The sequence below is a fragment of the Podarcis vaucheri genome, assembly GCF_965113315.1.
Source record: "Podarcis vaucheri genome assembly, chromosome: Z".
Taxonomy (NCBI): Eukaryota; Metazoa; Chordata; class Lepidosauria; order Squamata; family Lacertidae; genus Podarcis; species Podarcis vaucheri.
In genome coordinates, this window is record NC_138758.1 from 51,649,063 (window position 1) to 51,663,292 (window position 14,230).

A 14,230-nucleotide genomic window follows, 5' to 3' on the forward strand; every position below is an offset into this window, starting at 1 on the left:
ACTACCTGACTTTTAGAAGACATCTGAAGGCAGCCCTGTACAGGGATGTCTTTAATGTTTGAGGGGTTTTTTTGTGTTTTAATATTTTGTTGGAAGCTGCCCAGAATGATATTGTTGTAATAAATCTTCGATCTCTCTTTCTATGGCCATGGCCATGTCACGTTTCTTAAGTGTAGTATTTTATATTGCGTGTAGTCATGCATATTGAAGAGGTCTCCTGAAGAAACAATACTAGCTTTCCTTAAGCATTGGGTTGCTGTTGCCCATCAATACTGCAGAATTTTGAATCCGGCAAGGCTCTTCCTGGAAAATTGGTAACATTTGGATTGTGAGTCCTGCCATTCATTGCTGAGCTAATTCATTAAGAGAGCAAAAGCGAAGTACAACTATGAGATCAAGAAAAAAAATGAATTGCTTGTGAACACATGGTGCTCAGTGCTGCGTTGAAATAGCCTGTGTGGAACGCTCCCCCCCTCCCTTACTGCAGTAATTTGTCATATTAAGTCATTTAATAGTAATTGATCTCCTTGAATTAGCCAAGTTACATTTTAAGCAATTAGGGTTAATTACAGTCTCATTTGGCAGGATGGAGCCCATGTAATTATTCCATGAACAAGATTAGGAAGTGTTCTTACGCAGCAGATACATTCATGGCTTCTTAGAGCACATGTTGGAATTTCTAATGACATAGTTAAATGCAATTAGTGGCTAATACTGTCTTCTCCTGTGGGCCTGACAGGATACATCATTGTCAGAAGTGGTCATTTTTAAGTGCATTTTTGGCCACTTCCAGCCTCTGTTAAAGTTGTGTCTATGCTCTTGGACTCAAGACTGGAGATGGAGGAGGGAGACCAGTGAAGATGATTAAGGGTTTGGAAGCTTGTCCTGCAGAGAGGCTTAAAGAACTGGAACTACAAGAAAAAAGACTGAAGGTGGGGATGATGTGGTAGCAGCTCTTGAGTCTCTTGGAGGCTATTATTAAAGAGGATAATGTATTGATCAGAGCTCCTGTTTAAGGTATTGAGAAGCCGCTTTCAATTGGATTTTAAGAAACATACTTGGCTGTACTAAGAATTAGGCAATGGAGCAGATAATCTCCGGAATCTGTGGAATTGCCTTCCATGGATGTTTGACGGACAGTGTCTGATGAGCTCTTTTTTTTCTTTCAGTTTTTCAGTGAATTTTCTTATTTCTGATCTGGTTCTAGATTTACTGAGCTGCTTGAATACATTTTTGTGCGTATTGATTGCAGTGGTTTACTGCTACATTATTAAATGTGGATCGATTTGTGATTTGATAAAGCTTAACAGATTTTGGCAGACTGGGTTTCTGACAGTTTGTCTTTGTATTGTTGACTATAATCCTAATACTTTATATTGTAGATATTAAGAGTGAAATGACAGCTATTATTGTTAACTGAATCACTACACATTATTGAATTGACGTTAACAGAAGCTGATTTTTATTTTTTTTAGAGAAGATTGTTGATTGAGAAAATCTGATTGATATGTCAGGTATTATATGTCATTTGTCTCAATGGGCAGTAAGGAGAGAAGATACCAGAAATAATTGTCCCATTTTTGTTCCTGGAATAATAATAACCATAACAATAAAACAATAACAATATTAATTTTATTATTATTTATACCCCACCCATCTGGCTGGATTGCCCCAGCTACTCTGGATGCTCCCATCACATATAAAAACATAATAAAATATTAAACATTAAAAACTTCTCAATACAGGGCTGCCTTCAGATGTCTTCTAAATGTTGTGTAGTTCTGTATTTCCTTGACATCCGATGGAAGGGTGTTCCAGAGGGAGGAAATAAGAGTCATTTTAACAAACTAGCTCAAGATGTATAAGAATATATCAATTATACAATCGTTGTACTTCAAAATGTGATTGTCTTGGTAGACATTAAAATATTTGAGCACCACTCAGATCACAAAATGGATTTAAGTTATTTTAAAAGATCATCCTTTTCGGGAGACTGTGGAGAGAGCTTTTCAAAAAACAAATAGGGTTATTTTATACTCAGCAGAGAGAAAATGTCTTAGGAATAGCCTTCATAAGTATGGGGTTCCTGAAAAGTCAGATGATAATCCTTTTAAATGGCACCACTGTTTATCAGAACAGTTACATAGCCAGAAGCATGGGATGTCTTCCTTATCAGAGGGTATTTTGGTCTCCCAATGACTGGTTTAGGTCAGTGCCAGGATTAGGTCATCTGTTTTTCATCTTCTGTCCATGTTTTGATTAGATCTTATGACTGGTGATTAAGGATATTTTACTGTAAAAGTTTAGCAAAATGGTTAATCAGTGTAGAATAAAACTATTATCTAACCTTCCTCCAGAGATAGAGTTTTCCCACCCTGGGACTGCACACTGAACAGTACACTATAAATTCCTATAACTAAGCAAACTATGACCAAGTATGGCTATTTGAAATTATTGGGCTTGCTTACTTTTGTATTTGTATCTTGATTGCATTTGTACTGGATTTCATCCATAACATTCTGATATGCTATAGAACAATAACTTTCTCAAAGTCAAAATTCATATGCCTAAGGCAGCCTTCTCCAACCTGGCGCCCCCGCCCCCCGTCAGCCCCCACCGGCAGAGCCAGGAGTGCAGGGTAGTGAGAGTTGAAGTCCAACATTATCTGGAGGGCACCAGCTTGGGGAAGGCTGGTTTAGAGAATTCAGGTACTATGCAGTGGCACCTTGGTTCTCAAACTTAATCCGTTCTGGAAGTCCGTTCCAAAACCAAAACATTCCAAAACCAAGGTGCGCTTTCCCATAGAAAGTAATGCAAAACGGATTAATCCGTTCCAGGCTGTTGAAAAACTACCCCTAAAATGCTTCTCCCCACCACCCCAATCAGCACGATCTTTCAATCTCTCTCTCTCTCTCTCTCTCTCTCTCTCTCTCTCTCTCTCTGAAAACGGAAGTGCAACACTAAAAATGGAAGCTCAGGACACGTTCAACTTCAAAAAAATATATATTGAGAACTGGAACGCTCACTTCCGGGTTTGCGACGTTCAGGTTCTAAGTTGTTCATGAACTAGGCTGTTTGAGAACCAAGTAACTTTTGTGATCCATTGCAACTCTGGTTTTTGTTCTGAAAGGCAAAACATGCAGGGGAATTTTAACTGTCACATTGGCCACCAAACATACATCACAAGCACATAGACCTCTTGCATTCTAAAGGATTATGCAAAAGTGGGAGCAGTAGTTGTTTTGTGGGCTTTCATATACAGAGTTGGGGAACCACTTTTGGAGAGGGAATAAAGTTGCAACATTGGCAGATAAATTGGTTACGTGCCACAATTTGCTGCATACACGTCCCGGAAGACTTGAAGAGGTGGTTTAGAATCATCCCTTGCTGCTCGTCTGCAGTATTTATATTTAGTGTTATAGTTAACCTTTTCCTTATGACTCACAATAGAACTTTCTATTTAGAAGTTTTCTAATTAGAGTAAGTGAATATATAACTAGAATTGCTGCCAGTTTGTTGTCAGGCCCACACCGCACTGGTGTAGGTTGGAATGGAGAGAATTTTCTTAGCTAAAGGTGGCAATAACTCAAAATTCGTTGGCATTTCTAATGGGGGAAATGTTTAAAATCTGCATTTTATTATTCTTGCTGCCTACTAATTTGGTTTGATACTTTTATCAAGCCATTTCTTAGTGCTTGAAGCTAATGCAACAAATTAATTTTAGTTAGTGTTGCCTTAAATAAAAATGGCTCCTGAAATAATAATAATAGTAATAATAATAATAGGTAAAGGTAAAGGGATCCCCGACCATTAGGTCCAGTCGCGGACGACTCTGGGGTTGCAGCGCTCATCTTGCTTTACTGGCCGAGGGAGCTTCCAGGTCATACGGCCAGCAAGACCACGCCGCTTCTGGTGAACCAGAGCAGCGCACGGAAACGCCGTTTACCTACCCGCCGGAGCGGTACCTATTCATCCACTTGTACTTTGACAAGCTTTCTGCTAGGTAGGCAGGAGCAGGGACCGAGCAACGGGAGCTCACCCCGTTGCGGGGATTCGAACCACCAACCTTCTGATTGACAAGTCTAGGCTCTGTGGCAAACTAAGTTAATGGAATACGTGGAAATGGCTAAATTAACCGGGAGAATTAGAAACCAAGAAGACAATAAATTTAAAAAGGAATGGGGAATGTTTATTGCATATATACAAAAGCAATGCATACAAGTTAATACATTAGCAGGATTCATTATATATCATTTCCCTTTTTTTATAACTTTACATTGCCGCCACATGGTAAAAAGTGCCCTCCGCTTCTTTACATATGCAAATCTTATTATCTTTTACTTTATACATTTTTGCTAATTTAACCAGAATTAGGTACCATCTGTATAATATTTTCATATAATTCTTTTTAAGTAGAAGAAGAAGAAGAGTTTGGATTTGATATCCCGCCTTTCACTCCCTTTTAAGGAGTCTCAAAGCGGCTAACATTCTCCTTTTCCCTTCCTCCCCCACAACAAACACTCTGTGAGGTGAATTTCATGTCATTCTTCCATAGTCTTTCCCAATCTACCATTTGAATCCAATGAATTTGATTTTGAGAAGAATGTTTTCAGCCTTCTTTGCAGATTTTTTTTCAGCTGGAGATGCCGTGGACTAAACCTAGAAACTTTTGCAGGCAAGGCATGCATTCTGCCAGAATTTGCAGTGTTAACATATGTTTATATCTGCTTGTTCTCATATCTATTTGTGTGCTCTCTCTTGTGGAGCAACTGGACTGTCCCTGAGGAGGTTTAATGGTATGATACTTGCTCTATTCATGCCTCCCAATCAGTTGAGAAATATTGTTACGTTCATGGATAGCAGCTGTGGCTTTATTTTGTGCAATTGCATTTTTTTTTATTTTTTTATTTTTTAACTGCAGACATCATGTTGTGAGCAAAGTTGTTGAGTAGACAACACTCATGGTGCCCAATAAGTGCTTTCTGCCCATACACTTTTCTCCAAGATGAAATGCATTGCAATATTCAGTGTGGTAACACCATGCTCTACATCATGGCTTCACCAATTCCCATGTGGTGTCAGTGCAGATGGTGTAGGCTGGAAGCATGTTATGAGGCTGACAAGGCCGGCCAGGTGCACCTTACAGATGCCTTTGATTGGCTCTGTACTGCTCAGGCAGACATTCAGCCTCTTGCCTTGGTTTTAAAAATAGGTATTTCCGCCTTCCCAGCACTGGCACATAAACATAGACCACAGTGACACAATGAAGTATTTTTGCCAACTTTCAATTGTGTACCAACATACAGATTCCGTATTATTAAGCTGCCCATCTGACTGGTTGCCCCAGCCACTCTGGGTGGCTCCCAACAGGATACTAAAAACACAATAAAACATCAAACATTAAAAACTTCCCGATACAGGGCTGCCTTCAGATGTCTCCTATTAGTTGTGTGGTTCTTTATTTCCTGGCCATCTGATGGGAGAGTGTTGCACAGGGAGAGCCTGCCACTGCTGCCAAGAAGGCCAACTGCCTGGTTCCCTGTAACTCACTTCTCGCAGTGAGGGAACCACCAGAAGGCTCTTGGATCTGGGCCTCCATGTCTGGACTGGACAACAGGTGGAGACATTCCTTCAGGTATACTGAGCCAAGGCTGTTTAGGGCAGAGGTTGGCAACCTAAGGCCCATGGGTCAGTTCCAGCCCATGAACTTCCTGGAACCGGCCCACAGCTGTTCCGTGGATTGGCGTGGAGATTCCGTGGGGTTTTTTCAGTGCTATTTTTTTCCTCGCCACGGGGACCAACTTCTGGGTCAGAAGAGCGCTGGTAATAGCGTGTGCACATGAGCATGTGCGCTCCACTGTCCCGGAAGTGTGCTGGAAATAGCTTGAGCGCACGCACGGGCATGCACGCTCCCACCCACTGAGAGGTCTGCCAGGGAGTGGACCAGACCAGCCTCAAAAAACGTTGCCAACCCCTGGTTTAGGGCTTTAAAGGTCCACATCAACACTTTGAATTATGCTCAGAACGTCCTGGGAGCCAACGTAGATCCTTTAGGACTGGCGTTACATGGTTTCGGCGGCCACTCCCAGTCACCAGTCTGGCTGCCGCATTCTGGATTAGTTGTAGTTTCCGGGTCACCTTCAAAGGTAGCCCCATGTAGAGCGCATTGCAGTAGGCCAACAGGAGATAAAAAGAGCGTTCACCACTCTGGCAAGACAGTCCGCGGGCAGGAAGGGTCTCAGCCACGTAGCAGATGGAGCTGGTAGACAGCTGCCCTGGACACAGAATTGACCTGCGCCTTCATGGATGACTCCCAGGCTGCACACCTGGTCCTTCAGGGGCACAGTTACCCCATTCAGGACCTGGAGTCCCCCACCCCCACCCCCACTGCCCACCCCCATCCCCCAGAAACAGTATTTCTGTCTTGTTGGGATTCAACCTCAATCTGTTAACCTCCATGCATCTTCCATCTGCATCCAGACACTCACACAGGACCTTCACTACCTTCACTGGTTCCAGTTTAAATGAGAGGTAGAGCTGGGTATCATCCTCATATTGGTGAACACCCTTTTATTTTTATCAGACTTTTAAGAGTAACTGATATTGGATCAAATGTATGGTGAATTGTGAACTAAATAAATGATGCATTGGGACCTCTTGAAATATGCAGGGAGGTTAAACTTCATAGTAGAAAGGGGGGGAAAGCATTTTTTTGAGGGGTGGGAATCCCTTCACCATGGGGGTAGCCAGGATTTTTGTTGGGGGGGGGACACAGGAGTTTTGTTAGGGGGCAGAACCGATGTTATTGATAAGTTGGTTAAGTATCTCTATGTTTTACTTGATATAGGGGGGCAGCTGCCCCCCTGGCTACACCCATGCCCTTAACTCCTACATGGGTTGATGGAAGAAGGGCAGAAAGACTTGGGCTCAGAGACCATTGTGCCAAAGAGTGAGCTTCCTCCAAGCCCCCTTCTTCTCTCCCCCCCCCCACCTCTGATAGCTTCAGAGACAGAGAGGAGAGGTCTGTCTTCTTCTCTGGCCCACTGGTGGCTTCCAGTGGAGAGTGGAGTTACAGCTCTTTATGCCAGCTGAGGTGTTCTCAGCCAGAACAAGCTACTGCCTCTCATCTCGGCACGGTACCTTCTGTCTGCTGCTAGGTATCCTTTTTTGGCTGCAGGAGGAAATTTAGAAGAGCAGCCCATGACTGTAGACAGTCTGGATGACAAGCCCTGGGTTGATTTTGTGGCCTAGCATTTCTCTTTCTTTTTACCACTCCCACCCCCATTTAGACTGAAAGCGTGTCTGCTGTGGACACAATATTTTACTAATAACTGTCTAAACATGGCGGGAAAATGGCCTGCTCTAACAAATACGGAAGTTTTGGCATGTTTTGGTCTGACCTGGATATGCTCCTTTTGTTCATGTTATAATTTTACATCCTCTCTTTGGCTCCATTGCTTTAATTAGGTCTGATAGGTTGTGATAGCAAATGCAAATCTAGGTCATTGCATATGTAAATGTGCAGCTGTAGCCTTGGCGGATGCCAGAGTCTATCAGCTGAGGTGTCCAGTCGTTTCCCGGCATTAATGGGGCTTGGTGAGCCGACTTCTGTGGCTGAGCCATACTGCAAAGAGTGAGAACTTGTCTGCAGGAAACTATGCTGCTCTGTTGCCGTGTTTTGTTTTTTCAGGTGAAGAAGGCAGCAGAGAACTGCTCTTGGCATTCCTTTAATGTACTGATGTGCATGAGAATGTTATCATTACTTATTGCGTATTTCAAGCCTTTTATGCATAATTATGATAACTTGTTGCATCCTCTGTTCACTGGACTATATATTGGAGTGGGTTGATAGAATTGCATAGTGCATATAAAGTTCAAGCCAGTAATGTTCTGTGTAGAAGTTACTGCTCCTCATGTTTGTTGTCAAAAAAAGCTGTGATGTTTTGAGCTTCATCTGACATACCAGATTCTGGCTTAGCTACACGGGGTGTAGTTATCCCTGCTACCGTTCCAGCTTCTAAGCCTGCACCCAGCTTTGAAAGCACAGTTCAGAATCATGAGCTTTGCAGGACCTTTCCATCTCTGCAGTAGCTCCTATTGCCCAGTTGCTGATTCCTGCCAGCGCTGGAATATCAGGCATCCTTCCTGAAGCCTGCACAACAGTTGAGGCAAGGGCTTTCCAAAGCAGTATTGAATACTGATTGGTTCAGTAAATTCTGCTAAAAATGGTGCATCTTGTGAAGTGGAATGTGGATCTTGTGCCTCCTGCTATACTGCAAAAATGTTACCAAGCCATTGTACCATTTGCTTTGGGGAAACCCTTGTTTTCATAGCAGGAAACACCATGACAAAGTTGGTGCCGTTTACAGTTAAAAGCTCTCAACTCCAAAATCCCTCAAGATATTGAATAGTGAAGGATCTGAATACATTTGAGAGGATGTGGGGCAGTCGTTTTTTCAGGGGGTGGTTTAAAGTAAACATTAGTAAAGCATAAGCTTTGTACAGCAGTACAGAGTTCAGACACTCTGTTTCTTACAGCTTCTTACTAGTTCTTAATCTCTGTTTTTCATACTGAATATATTGTTGCTTTGCTGTTTTCATTCTTATTTACCATTTTGCTTGTTTTTATTGTTTTACTTTTTTAAAAAAAGTCCTTTGTAAATTGCTCTAGGAGCCATTTTTGGAACTGAAAAGCAAGGTAAACAACAACAACAACATTTCCTGAGTTACAGCTAAATAAATAAATAGCCACTGAAAGATTCTGTGGAGGCAACGTATGAAACTGTCTTGGTTGGTAGGTTGATCCACCTAGCCCTGGGGTAGCCAAAGTGGCTCCCTCCAGATATTGGACTCGCACTCCTATCAGTCCCAGTGAGCATGGCCAATGGTTAGGGAGTTGTAATCCAGTAACTTCTGGAGGGAGCTATCCTTGATCTCACCCAGCACTGTATACTCTAGCTTGCAGCTCTCCCTGGTCTCATACACAAGTCTTTCCAGAGTCTCCTTCCAGTGAGCCCTTTTGCATAGTGGTACCATAGAGTTGACCTGAAACCCTGTTTGCAAAATGCTTTACCATTTGTCTATGGTCCCTCCCAGAAATAATGCCACAAGCCACTCTTACAAGCATATAGCACTATAGCTCACCTTTATAGGCGTCTATCTTCCGTTCACAGGTCAGCCTGATATAGGTGGCTCTGAAATACTTTTGCTGGGAGAGGTTTGATCTAGTGGAAGAGCTCTGCTTCAGTTGCCTTCTGATTTAGTATAGCATTATGGTAGTAGGAATATATGTTTTCATTTAACCCACTATCCTCTTTTTCTCCTCCTTAAACAGAGGCATCTGACTTCATACCCTTATCGCTGCACCTTAGCAGACTTTCAGATAGAGAAGAAAATTGGACGAGGACAATTCAGTGAAGTCTACAAGGCTACTTGCCTTCTGGACAGAAAACCAGTGGCATTAAAGAAAGTACAGGTGAGCACTGGAGTACCCAAGTAAGACTGGATGAATGTGCCTCTTGGTGGCACAAAGGGGCTAGTCGTGAACCTCTTTGCTTCTTGGAACTGTTTTTACCTGTGGATGGATCAGACAGCAGCTACTTATAGATATCCATTTGTGGAGTTGGCCATGAACCAGAAGCCTACCCTTGTTTGTTGTATAAAATGCTACAATGTTTAATATTTTTGGCTCCCTTCTACCATATGCCGTAGGCTGGATTTTGATTTTACACGGGCCTATTTTGGGTATCTCTTTAGTATACCCAAGCTACTCTCATATAAAATAGTGAATAGCCCTCTGATTAGTAGGATGAATATCTAAGCCTCTTTGCTTTTAATTAGTGCAGAGGAATATGCAAAAGAAGGCAATTTATTTTAACAATAGAAAAGGAGAGTCTAATTGTGTAACCCAAAAAGTCTTAGATCATTATTTGTACTCATTTCCCTGGCACTTTTCAGCGTATTCTTAAGATACACATTTATTTATACATGTAATTACTTTGGTTTGTGTGGTTTGTTTGCTTGTTTGTGTTTATTAAGGTCAACAAATTGATGAGAAAACAACAAACTTAATACAGTGGTGCCTCGCAAGACGAAATTAATTCGTTCCACGAGTTTTTTTGTCTAGTGAATTTTTCGTCTTGCGAAGCACGGTGTCGGAAAAGTTTTGGAAAAGCTTCAAAAATCACCAAAAACCTCAAAAAAGGCTACCACACCACGTTCTATGAGTTGCTCCTCGAAGTCAAGTCGCAACTGTTTTAACGGTGTTAAGAAAAAGGAAACAAACTTGCAAAAAACGCAATACGTTTTCGTCTTGCGAAGCAAGCCCATAGGGAAATTCGTCTTGCGAAGCAGCTCAAAAACCGCAAAACCCTTTCGTCTAGCGAGTTTTTCGTCTTGCGAGGCATTCGTCTTGCGGGCACCACTGTAATACTTTCTCCAGTTGTATTTATGTGCTAAATGCTGGTGCTTCAGTTTCTGCTTTGTTTGCAGGTCTTTTTCATTCTTAAGAACCCCAAGAAACTAGGGAGCTTCAGAAAGGTCATGGTTGCCCAGGAGATAAGATAATTTAGGGATGATCTAGAATCTTAAACATGTGGGAACATCCATATTTTTTGCTTGACTTTCAACATGTAACTCTCTTTCCTTTTGAAGATATTTGAAATGATGGATGCCAAGGCTAGACAAGATTGCATTAAAGAAATAGACCTTTTGAAGGTAAGAATTTCTCCAGACCTTTGATGATTATCTGGGAATGGAAAAGATTATTGTTTTCTGGTGTAACTTGAGAAAAGTGGTGTGTGGTTAGAGGCCCTTGAAGCAATCTATGATCTCCCACTATTGTATTTAACTCCTCCTTTTTTGGATGATGTGTGTGTGTGTTGCAGAATGGCAATAGAGAGTTATCTTTAAGATTTGTATGCTTTTGATGAAGGAGGCATAATCTTTTTCTTTGGTGCTGAAATGATCCCCTTTCTGTGTCAGTGTAGAGTTGAGGAGATGTGCTTCTTCCATACTTTTCTTTCTTGGAAGAAGGCATGACTCTATTCTGGCTCTAAACCAGTATTTGGGCTCCATGCAACTTCATTGCTAGATTAGCCATAAGATGAGATTACATCAGAGCTGTTCTGTGTGAGCTGGTAAACGTATAGTGAGGAAAGAGCAAAGAATGCCAAACCAAACAAAGTGAAGATAATCAGTAATGCCTTTGGGTGTTGTAGCGCTCTATACAAAATAAGGCTTGAGTGAAGGTGGAGGGGAAGAGTCTCCCATATGGTACTAGATATATTCAGAACATTATGTCCACATATGTTAGAATCAAGGAGAAGTGAAATCAAAACCCTCAGAATGACAGGGGAATTGAGATGGTCAATTATCATCCCTACTGTATAAGATGTCCAGAGGCAACTGCAGATCTCCCTGTGCCAAGCTTACCAGGGAGCCAGATGTTAAGTTGTGAATGCTATATTAGCTGGGCTGTGAAGACAAAAATGAGGAAAGATGATACACTGGGATAATTAGCACTTTCTTCTCTGGTTCCCTGTGTATTTTCTGAAGGCATTTTCCTTCCTTCTCTGGCTTCACCTGCATTCCCTAACACTGTCCTTGTTTGGCCAAGGATCCACTGCACAAAGTGGGAGTTAGGCTGGAACCTGACGCTTCAAGGCGTTGCAGAATGATGATTTTTGAACTATGAAAAGAACAAGTGCAATGTGTGTCTTATTTTGAGTTAAATAATTTACACCCTACTTTTCCTGCATATATTTCCAAAGCAGTTTAATTCCTACAGCTTCCTATTATTTTTCACTCGGGCATTAGGAAAGCTTGCGGACAGCTGATGGGTGAAGTTGCTGGGATGCTGCCAGGTTTCGCAAGGAAGGAGTCTAAACTGAATTGAGAGAGTGCTTACACAGAGATCTAGGTAGTGCTAGTGGAATTTACCAGAGCAGCATGCAGATAAATTGGCCTATGACAGTAGTAGTAGTAGTAGTAGTAGTAATAAAAATAAAATATTATTTTAATAAATAAAATAATAAAATTTAATAAATAAATAAAAATAATATTATTTATACCCACTCTGGGCGGCTTCCAACAAAATATTAAAATAAAATAGTGCATCAAGCATTAAAAGCTTCCCTAAACAGGGCTGCCTTCAGATGTCTTCTAAAAGTCTGGTAGTTGTTCTTCTCTTTGACATCTGGTGGGAGGGCATTCTACAGGGCGGGTGCCACTACGGAGAAGGCCCTCTGCCTGGTTCCCTGTAACTTGGCTTCTCGCAGTGAGGCAACCGCCAGAAGGCCCTCGGAGCTGGACCTCAGTGTCTGGGCTGAACAATGGGGGTGGAGACGATCCTTCAGGTATACTGGACCGATGCTGTTTAGGGCTTTAAAGCTCAGCACCAACACTTTGAATTATGCTTGGAAACATCCTGGGAGCCAATGTAGGTCTTTCAAGACCGGTGTTATGTGGTCTTGGCAGCCGCTCCCAATCACCAGTCTGGCTGCCACATTCTGGGTTATAGTTTCCGGGTCACCTTCAATGGTAGCCCCATGTAGCACGCACTGCAGTAGTCCAAGCGGGAGATAACTAGAGCATGCACCATTGGTGAGACAGAGGGTGGGCAGGTAGTGTCTCAACTTGCGTACTAGATGGAGCTGGTAGACAGCTGCCCTGGACACAGAATTGACCTGCGCCTCCATGGACAGCTGTGAGTCCAGAATGACTCCCAGGCTGCGCACCTGGTCCTCCAGGGGCACAGTGACCCCATTCAGGACCAGTAGTGAATGGAATGGAATAGACCCAGCATAGTTGGAGGCACATGGGAATCAGAGGGATTCAGGTTGTGAGAAGGAGGCAGGCAATCTCTGCGCACTGGCATCTGTAGAAACAGTGTGCTGTGGAGTTGTATGGGAAAGGCAGCTAGTTCTTGTTGTGTAGGACCGATGTGATGACTTGTCATTATCCTGGCTCATCATTTCTTGAGCTTGGAATTGAGAGGTCAGCTTGGCCTGAGGAAGGCATTTCTGGTGGATGGAAGTTGCTGTGCTAGGAAGACACCCACAATCTGCAGCATCCCAAGACTCCTGGTACCAAATTTGATCATTTTTCTTTTCTAGAATCCGTGACAAGGACTTGGTTTGTGGTACTTGCCTTGCAGGACACTGGCGGATTTGCAGCTGTCTACAAACTTGTTTTACTGCGTAATACACTTTGTTGGAAAGCATTGTGAAAAATTACAGAGAGCAGTCACTGCTGGTCAAACACTTGCATGCATGCTGCTCAAAGCATGGTAGAAAGTCAGTTTGATAAATAATATTGTGTTGCAAAGGCATGAGGGATCTATTAGTAGTTGTTGCCTATCGGGCATTCCTTTCAAATGTATCCAAGTTTTTGACTGAAAGTTCCAACCAAATCTGACAGATTTTGCCCAAGATGTATATAATTCAGCTCTGAAGAGATGAACATACCACAGCAAAGATCTAAATGTCAACTTGAGATGCAGTTTTTAATGACATGATGCAGGTCAGCGTTTTTTGATAATTTGGTTCAGGTGCTAGATTTTTCCCACAGAGTCTAGGAGGGCAGAGTTGTTCAAGGATTTGTTTAGAGGCAAGGGGACTGCTTCAGTCTGTCTGTCAGCATCAGCAATTGGAATGCGCTTTGATCGGTCCTGCACAGCTAATAACATGTCAAATAAATATCTGCAACTCATTTCTTGTTAATTGATGGCTCCCTGGACAATTGCTCTTACAAATATATGCAGACTGAAGGCTGTTTTGCTATGCTGTACAAAAGCAGAGGTAGGGATAATGTATACTTATGCAAAAATTTCATACTTGTACAGTTTATCCAAGAGAAAACAAGTTAGCTTATGTTCTGCAGTCTTTGGGATGTATTGCAGGGTTGCTCTATGGAAACAAGTAAAGTTCTACCATTAACTCCCAACTACTCTCTGCCATGAGACACACACACCACTGTCCCCTGCATAGCTTTGAAGTGTGCTTTGAAACTTCAGTTTTTCATCTGTACAATTAAGCAAGTTAGGTATTATTTGGTTTGCTTTATTTGCTGTTGTTTCAGGAAATGCCTCTCTCTTCGAATACAGGCCCCATCAGATAGAGATAGTTAGGCTTACAAGAAGAGCAATCATATTTATGAATGTTACTTGTAGTAATATATAAAGTTGCATCTTTTGTCACAAATGAAGAAACATATTTTTCAGTTGTTTAAA

At 42.1% G+C, this 14,230-nt stretch overlaps 1 protein-coding gene across 3 annotated transcripts in view; it reads left to right on the forward strand.

Annotated features, from left to right (window-relative positions):
- NEK6 (NIMA related kinase 6) overlaps nucleotides 1–14,230 on the forward strand; it is a 91,397-nt gene that overhangs the window by 37,340 nt on the left and 39,827 nt on the right. For all 3 annotated transcript variants that reach the window (XM_082208992.1, XM_082208990.1, XM_082208991.1), the window contains exons 3-4: nucleotides 9,335–9,475; nucleotides 10,654–10,716. In XM_082208992.1, the coding sequence (XP_082065118.1) occupies nucleotides 9,335–9,475; nucleotides 10,654–10,716 (204 nt within the window). The remainder of the gene's footprint in view (nucleotides 1–9,334; nucleotides 9,476–10,653; nucleotides 10,717–14,230) is intronic.